Here is a 9,109-nt window from a genome sequence, read left to right as displayed (position 1 = left end):
GGGAGCTCTTCTTAATATTTTGACACCAAAATCATGTCGATACACCTTACCGACTGCGAGTAAAGCCACCCACGCTTTAACTTGACAGACTGTATATCTACTAGCGATCCCAGGCCAATAGGTCGGATCTACTCAGTTTTGGCCCAGAACTCGAAACCCTTATTTCTATTCGAAACTTCACACTAAAATTGAGAATTATGAAACATATTAATGAATGTTTAGTTTTCGTTACTTTTCTATTGTTAAATAAAATATTTAATGCAATTGTAATTTCATATACTAACAATTTAAATTCCCTAAAAATTATTTTGTGTATAAGTAATTTAAAATTTAATTTTCCAAATCAGACCTAAATTTATCTAAAGTATATCTTAATTATATAATTGTTATAATTACATACAAAATTATATTGCAATAAAGCAATGTAAAATATGAAAAACTAGCAAGAAATTCACGCGTCCTTGGATTTCTATTACCTAATATTAAAAGTTTAAAAAATTGTTAAATGTACTTAAATAATTGATTAAATTATTATATCTAACAGATACATAAAAAATAAATAAATTACCATTTTTACAATCTGTTAATGCCAATGCAAATAATTTTTCCCCTTTAGTTGCGATAGCGTTTTTCGAAACTTCTCTATTAAAATTAAAAAATTCCTTTTTATCTTAAAAGTTTGTTTTTCAAATAATTCAATTTTAAAAGTTTATAATTGAAAAATTTTACATTTTGAACGGTAAAAATGACGAAATCTTTATTTTTGACATATTCGTGGAATCAATTTTAATTTTTTTTTAATCTAATAAAAATTAAAAATTCTACAACATAAGCAACTTTGACTTTTAAACATTCAGTGTGGTTTAAAGTAGTATCAAATTGAAAATTATTTTTATTTAGAAGCATTAATGCAATTTCAATTCCTTTGAATTTTAAGTGATTAACTTTTAAGTTTTTAATTTTTTCTACTTTCGAAGTTTTATCCTTAAATCATTTTATTTGCAGAATCTGAATTGGAACAAAAACTATTAAGTTTTGAACGCTTTAAATTTATTTTTTCCACTTATTTTTATTATTTAGTATTACTAATGTCGAAAATATCGATTTTTGAACAATTGTCGGAGACCCCTGATCTACAGTAAATTAATGAAACACATTGTGCGTTGCTCAGTGGCTATTTGTGATAGTTTCGAATAAACATACTGATTGGAATAATTTAGATAGATAAATATGCATGTTAAATTCAAAGAATTTTTCTATATTTAAATTTTCAGACTGCTTAAAAACTGCGAACGATTTTTATTTACACCAGAACATTAAAGAATATGTCAAATAATAGTAAACAATATTTTTACACTCTCATCAAGAGAAGGTATTAGATTTGTATGAAATTTGCCCCCCCCCCCCGTTTTTGTCGAATGTCCACGTCTTGAGACCCCCTGAATCCGAAAAACAGGTTTTTACGAATGTTTCTGGCTGTGGGCGTGTCTGTGTGTGTGTGTATCTTGCAGCACGATAACTTTCGAAAGAATTGACAGATTGGATTGGCCTTTAGTATACTCTTTGAGTGTCCTAAACTAAAGATTAAGTTCGTTAGCCAGCCATTTTGGATAAAAATTCAAAAAGTGAGCGTATTTTGAAAATTTTTCAGATCACTTTTTTTCAAAATTCACAAATTTTCTGTACGGATATTCATAGTATTCACACAGAAAAAATAAATCCTAATGACTTTTTTTCTATAGAACCAAAATTTACCAGAGTTGTAGCATTTACAAAATTCCAAAAAACACACGAAAATCAACATTATAAGCCACATAACGCACGACATGGAAAAAAGTCAGAAGAAGAAAAATGACTTGTTCAGTTCAGAATAACGTACAGCCCACAAATCTTTACCGATTTCGACAAAAAAATGGCAAAAAAAGCTTATGCGATTTCTAAGAGAGTTGTCCAGCCTGATTTTTGAATTAGGTTTTCAATTTTTTTATTAATGAATATATATTACAAAAAAATGGCCTTTTTCTATTTGACGTTCCCGGTGCTCATCAGTAACAGGATAATGGTTGAAATGCTTAAAACCCTCTACCGCCCACAGTAACACATATGTAACGTTCAGCAGCCTTTAAGTTTTTGAAATATAACTTTGAGACGAATAGAATTTTTTAACGCACCATTTGACATGCTAGTCAGGACGATAATAAGCTGAAGTATTAGTTTTGTGTATACTCCGCCATAGAAATAACATGTTTAAAACTCTCCAAAATCAGAGCAAAAGAAATTTTTAAAGGCAGTAGGGGGTTAAGTTGCATAAAATAGCATTAGTTAAAGATATTCCAATATTAGACAATATACAAAAAAATTTTATATTACAAATATTATGTAAAAAATTTCTCTTCTTTTTATAATTGTTTATATTATAAACAAATTTAGTGTACAAACGCAGTAATCAGGCATTTTTCGACAGAAATATTCGTTTTTTTCTATGTCAATTTTTTTCAATTCGGAAATTTATGATAATTTCAGCAAAATTCATAACTTGTTGATTAATCTTATGACTTTTTAAACAAATTTAATAAAAAATGCAATATTTAGGCCTTTGTCGACAGAAAAATTTGGTTTTTTTAATAGCTGTCTTTTCAGTTGGGAACTTCATGACAATTTGAGCAAAATTCATAATTTTTGTGTTAATTTTATGATTGTTTAAAAACAAATTCAATATGCAAATGCAAGATTGGGGCATCTGTCGACGGAACAATTCAATTTTTTGTTTCGAGATCAGACTTTTAATTGGGATCTTCATAATAAATTCGGTAACATTCATGATGAGTTGACACATTTTATGATTTTTAAAAACAAATTTAACAAATAAATACATTATTCGGGCATCTGTGGACGCAAAAATTTGTTTTTTTTTTTCGATTTCAGTCTTTTTAATTGGGAAGATCATGATGATTTCAGCGAGATTCATAATTGGTTGATAAATTTCATTTTTTTTTTAAAACAAATTTAATAAACAAATGCATTATTCGAGCATCTGTCGATGGAAAATTTATTTTTTTCGATATCCTAATTAAAACTGTTAAAATAGAAAAAAAACGAATTTTTCTGTAGACAAATGGCTGACTAATACATTTGTTCATCAAATCTGTTTAAAGAAATAATAAAATTTGTCAACTTATTATGAATGTTGCTGAAATTCCTATCAAGTTCCCATCTGAAAAGACTGGCATTGAAAAACCCTTTTTTTTCTGCCGACAAATGCCTGAATAATGCATTTGTTCATTAAATTTGTTTAAAAGATCATAATATTAATAAAAAAATTATGAATTTTGCTGGAAATATCATAATATCATATCATAATATATCATAATATTGGAAAACCTTTAGCTAATATTAGTTTATGAAACTTAGGTGACTTCAACAATTTTCTTGTTATTGGTGAGCACCGGGAACGTCAAATAGATAAAATGGCAATTTTTTCGTCATATTTGTTTGTTTATTTATAAAAAATGGGAAACCTAATTGAAAAAACAGGCTCGACAACTCTCTTAGAAACCTTAAGAGCTTTTTTCAAAATTTTTTTGTTCAAATCATTCAATATTTGTGGGCTGTACGTTATGTTGAACCAAAATGTCACTTTTTCCCACTGTGGGCCGGGAATGTGAAAATGATATATGAACTCCCATCGAACACAACGCTGCTGAAGGTTGGTTGAATAGGGTGGTCCAAAAATGCATGGCACATTTTTTTTACATGCTAGAGGGCAACGATCCCCCCCATTTTATTCCAAATCCGAAAAAAGAAATTCACTAATTTTTTTATTTTTTTATTTTAACAGGTGCATGGGGAAAAATAAATTTTTTTAGTTATTAGAATAATTTTTTAGGGTTTAAAATGTGTAATATTTATCAACATTTGTTGATTAATTTTATTTTTAAAAAAATCTTGTAATAAAAATTATTACTTAAATATTACTGATAAATTAATTATTAATTAATTATTAATTATAACTGATGAATATTCCACTAGTCCAACAGTAATAATTTTTATTTTAAAAAAATCGAAACGAAATTATTTAAACAAATTCCATTTGTTTAAGCAATTGAAAATTTATGAATTAATGTTAATACATATTCCAATAGAACAATAGTAATAATTTTTAAGGAAAAAAACAAACTTTCGAAAAAAATTGTTTAAACAAATCCCATTTATTTAAATAATTAAACATTAATTAAATAATGTTAATAAATATTCTACTAGACTAATAGTAATCATTATCAGGCGAAAAACGAATTTTCGAGAAAAAAATTATTTAAACACATTCCATCTGTTTAAATAATTGAAAATTAATTTACCAATGATAATAAATGTATCCACTAGACCAATATTAATAATTTCTAGTAAAAAAATACGAGAATACATTTTTCAGAAGTTCGATTTCATAAAAATTGACATTTTTTGTTTTAAGGGTAGTTTTCAGGTACTCGTGGGGGTATGTTAGGAGTGTCAAACCCATATATATGATACATCAAATTCTTCGTTGGATAATTCTCTACAGGCTCCCATACTTTCCCGTCACATTCTTTCAAACCCTAAAAAATGATTCCAAAAACTCAAAAAAGTGATTTTTCCCCATGCATTTTACATGGGAAACTTCAAGTCATAACCGGCACCTGTTAAAATCGAAAAATAAAAAAATAGGGAATTTCATTTTTCGGATTTGTAATGAAATTGGGGGGGGGGGGTCGCTGCCCTCTGAAAAAGAAAAGCATTTTTGAGTCACCCTATCGGTTGAACTTCTCAGCATGAAAACACTAACCAGCTATGACTCTTGGTTGAAACTAACAGCCTCCCACCCCCGCCCCCAAACCCGCGTTAATCGAAGTTTTGTGGGTCACTGAGGTAGGGATTTAATTTAGAAGTTGAAAACAGGTAAGGCTGATTTTTCGACCATATGTGCTGCGTTTCAATCGTAAACATAAAATTGGAAATGGGTAAATTCAGTTTTTGAAAAACCGACAGAAGTTGCAGTAAAATGTTTAATAATAAACTTTTTTAAAGAATGCGCATTTTTGTAAAAGAGACAATGAAACTACGTCTGTTTTAATATCAATGCATGTTATGAATTGTAATAATATACATTTATGAAAATGATTCAGAAATTAAGATACAAATTCGAATGCGAAGCACGAGACACCTTTTGAGAATGTTTTCATTAAAGCCGAAGGAGCTTTAACAAAAAAGAAGTCACTATCACCAAATTACTGTTGTCGATGTTTTGAATTTTAGTTTAGAAAAATCTGTGCACAAGTTTAAGAAATATATAAAGACCGAGCGCGAGACAGATAACCAACGGTCGCGCGCCCTTGACAGTTTTATTTGATTTTTTTTAAACATAGCAAAATTGTTATTAAACATGTTATTTTGGCCACGCATAGGGGCCAAACCCTAAATTAAAAAATCAACAGTTACCGGTTTAAACAAAAAATTAGTATTTTAATAAGTTCATTAATAAACAAAAAAAGGAAGTTTTAATTTATCAGTAATTTTCTTTTTTCTTCTTCTCTCCCAATACCTCTATCCTTTTATATGATTCTTGTTACAACAACGATAATTTAGGCTTTGTTTCGACGTCCGTAAGTTATCACATTAACAAGTTGACAACACCGACAAAAATGAAAAATCTGATGTATGTTTACAATTTTCACAACAAACAGATATAACCTTTTTTTAAATAAAATCATTTTCACTGTGTGATTAGAAAAATACCCTTCTGGTATGAGATCCAAAGAGAAATTAGCATATTTTATCACTTTCGCAAAAACAGTAACCTGACACTAAGGATTTTTAAAAGAAAGGTCATTTCAGTAAACTCGACAACGTCGCACCAAACGAGTTTGTATATAAGTTTCAAATATCGACAAAATTCTGTAAATTTTCTTATCTCTATTCGAAAAGCCAGTTGATGGATTCCGAAAAATGAATTTCTCAGTCTCATTTCCGCTATATCGAAGCTTTCAAAAACTCGATGCGGGAGACAGAAATCAAATTAATTAAATGTATTTCTGTAATTCAAACATTTTTGTTTACACATTAATTTAAAATAATTATTGTGTTTAAAAAAGTAATAATTCTCTTAAACACAATAATGACAATTTCATTCAGCGTCAGTCCGCAAATTAAACTCAAATTACTTTACTTAATAATAGAATTAAAAATTAAAAATATTACTTTTGACAAGCTGAACAATTCCCTCATGCAGTGTAAGAAGAATTAACCAATAATTAATTATCAATAAATTATAAGTGATTAATTAATTAACCATTCAATCAATTTAATTATTAAAAATAGTGTGTTATTATGTCATTGATTGCTAAGCTGAATGCAGTTTAGGAAAGGTAATTTTGAGGATGAATTACTAAAATTCCTTTTTTGGTTCACTAATGAACTCACTAAAAAAAAATTTTTTTCTTCAAATTAGTAATTGTTGATCTTTTCATTTAAGGTTTGGCCCCTATCCGTGCCGAAATAACATTTTTAAACAAAAATTGTATGTTTAAAAAAATCAAATCAAAATCAACTCCTATCCGTGGTTGAAAAGATATCTTAAGCAAAAAAGTTGTCTAAAAATATTTCGAATCATACTGCAAGAATTTCAACGCACTGAAAAACGTTCAACCCCGAATAAATAAGAAAGATGTAAACTATTCCGAGAAATTCAATGAACTTTGATCGATTCTAAAGTATTTTCTAAAATAAAAGTAGATTTTTTATAGCTGTAACATTATTTTAGGCCTGAGTCAAATAAAATCGGTTTATTTAATTTAGCTAATATTTACCTTGAAGGAATCGGATGTAACCTCAAACATTTTTTTAAGTTTCCATTCGGTTTCCTTAACTTGAATTTTAAATTCATAGAAAGCATTTGTGCGATAAGCACATTTTGTGCAGAGCATGGTCGGCAAGCCATCGTTTCTGTTAATCTGCAAGAATAATTAAATAATATATTTTAAGGCTGTGCCCAGTCGTTCCGAAAAGTTGGCGAATCTGGAAAAGAGAGAGTAGAAGAGAGACTAGTTATATTAGTAGGCCATTCGGAATTGTAAATATAGTAACGCAGTTTATTGTCTACTCATCGTATACAAAATAATCTGAAGTTCTTTGGGTTGAAATTAAAAAAACTTAGAAGCTTTCTGCACACTGTATATGAATATTCAATGATTATTAATTAGATGTCGAATTTTATTTCAGTTAACTAGGATATAAATGTAATAAGTAACTAACCTCAATCGACGTTAAATCAACAAGTTTCCACAGTAAATTTTTCTTGCCAGGGGAACCGTCGTCCATAGGAACAAATGTGCCATCAATTTCCATACAAGCTCGACACATCGGAGCTGTGCTCACTTCCCAGGAATTCATTTTTGCGAATATAATCCAAATTAATGATACATTTAATCCTCAATTGACGTGCAGTAACGTAAACACCATGTTCGGCTACATATACCGAAATTTCGATGTTTTTTCGCTACGAACAGCGGGACCTGGAAACGGGGCTATTTGCACGATTTGTACAAAAATTCTGGTAAAAATAACCGCATTTTATTATCACTTGTAAAAACTCGCTTATTGTAACTAGAAAAGCAAGAGACCCTCAAAAATGTTTAGTTTTTATCATTTCTCAAGTAGTCGGTGACAATCGAGATTTAAAAAATCATAGGCACAATATTGTTACAATATATAATTCAAATATAAATTTACCAAATAATGCTTATTTTAAACCATTGTTAAAGAATATAGTATAAAAATACATAGGAAAAATATCGGAAAGTGAACGAACACCAACTTTGGATCCAACCATAACCTGATCACCATAACAACATTCATTATCAACTATAGTGATAATGACCGGCCCGACAATGATGACAATATTACCATGATCCAATCCATTCATGGTCTAGCCAAAGAACGTTTCATTTGCGACGTAATTACGCATACCAGCTCCGTGGCCATGTTGGTTACCATAGTAACATCAGGACTCTACGTTGAATTTGAACGATGGCAGCGACAAAGATATTGAATCTGAAATCATGACGTCAGAAGGGGGATTTAAACCAAGATGGGTGGCGACAACGGGGTCACTTTGCAACTGAAACCTTGTGTTGTTAGTGAATTTTAATCGTTTTGTCGTGCTTAGTATGTCAAAGAGCCGCACGGCATTGTTGAAATTGATCAATTAACGTTATCCACTCCTTCGTGAAGGTGTTACACACTGTACACATATTATTTTATGCAAAGCAGCCGGATGATCAAACAAGCATAAAGCTAATTGCTTGTTGTTGACAATCGTCAGGTTTGCGTTACCAGTTTTAAATAGCTTTTCCATAATAATAATAATAATAATAATCTATATTACTCACTCTATATTAATATTTTCTTGGCAATTTTTGAAAAAACTTCAGCTAGGCAAAACTCAAGTTTTCAAAATACTTTCGATATGTGTAAAAAATAAAAACGATTTTGCTTCATGTATTTTATGGAACTTGTGATTACTTCCTATCAAAATTTGGAGGTTATGAAGTAAAATAAAATTATGTACAATCAAGATGACTCAAATAGTATATCTAAAGTATTTATAAATTCAAAATATTAGAAAATATATTTGGCTCTAGAAATCAATGTGAAGTTATCTATTCGAAATGAGTAATCCTCACTTTTAAAATACAGAGAACAAACACACATATGTTTGAGGTTACCTTCTTCTCCAGTTTTAGAACCTTTTCCCATTGCTTTTTCCGAGCGATCATTTCTTCAGGCCCACTTTTATTAACCACTTTAACAAAACCATTTTTAGGCAAGGTGAATAGATGAAGCCTAACATCTAGGTTTTTTCTAGCCTTGCTTGAACATCCGAAAACAGAGCAAAATCTGTTACTTTTGCGTTTCCTCTGACTGAATTTCATACGTAGATCGTCTATTTCTGTATTATCGGACATTTTTTTTTAATTTGATGATTTAAATCGTAGTACTCAAAAAATAGATTTACATTCTACCCTGAATATCACCGGAATAGCACACAACCTTTTAAAAATGACCGCGTAATTTTAGT

The 9,109-nt window shown here is 29.5% G+C and overlaps 1 protein-coding gene across 2 annotated transcripts in view; it reads right to left on the bottom strand.

Moving 5' to 3' along the window:
• LOC117172096 (zinc finger protein 2 homolog) overlaps positions 1–8,812 on the bottom strand; it is a 12,629-nt gene extending 3,817 nt beyond the window's left edge. Inside the window, exons 1-4 of one of the 2 annotated variants that reach the window (XM_033359870.1) lie at positions 8,757–8,812; positions 7,762–8,082; positions 7,285–7,582; positions 6,840–6,983 (exon numbers count right to left, since the gene is read on the bottom strand). In XM_033359870.1, the coding sequence (XP_033215761.1) occupies positions 6,840–6,983; positions 7,285–7,422 (282 nt within the window). In that variant the 5' untranslated portion in view covers positions 7,423–7,582; positions 7,762–8,082; positions 8,757–8,812. Of the gene's footprint in view, positions 1–6,839; positions 7,048–7,284; positions 7,583–7,761; positions 8,083–8,756 lie in introns of those variants that run through there. The other variant, XM_033359871.1, reaches the window with a different exon arrangement.
• Positions 8,813–9,109: the final 297 nt, after the last annotated feature.

Source organism: Belonocnema kinseyi, chromosome 4 (assembly GCF_010883055.1).
Source record: "Belonocnema kinseyi isolate 2016_QV_RU_SX_M_011 chromosome 4, B_treatae_v1, whole genome shotgun sequence".
Taxonomy (NCBI): Eukaryota; Metazoa; Arthropoda; class Insecta; order Hymenoptera; family Cynipidae; genus Belonocnema; species Belonocnema kinseyi.
Note: the sequence above shows the minus strand (reverse complement) of the source record. Positions and strands in the feature narration are given on the sequence as shown.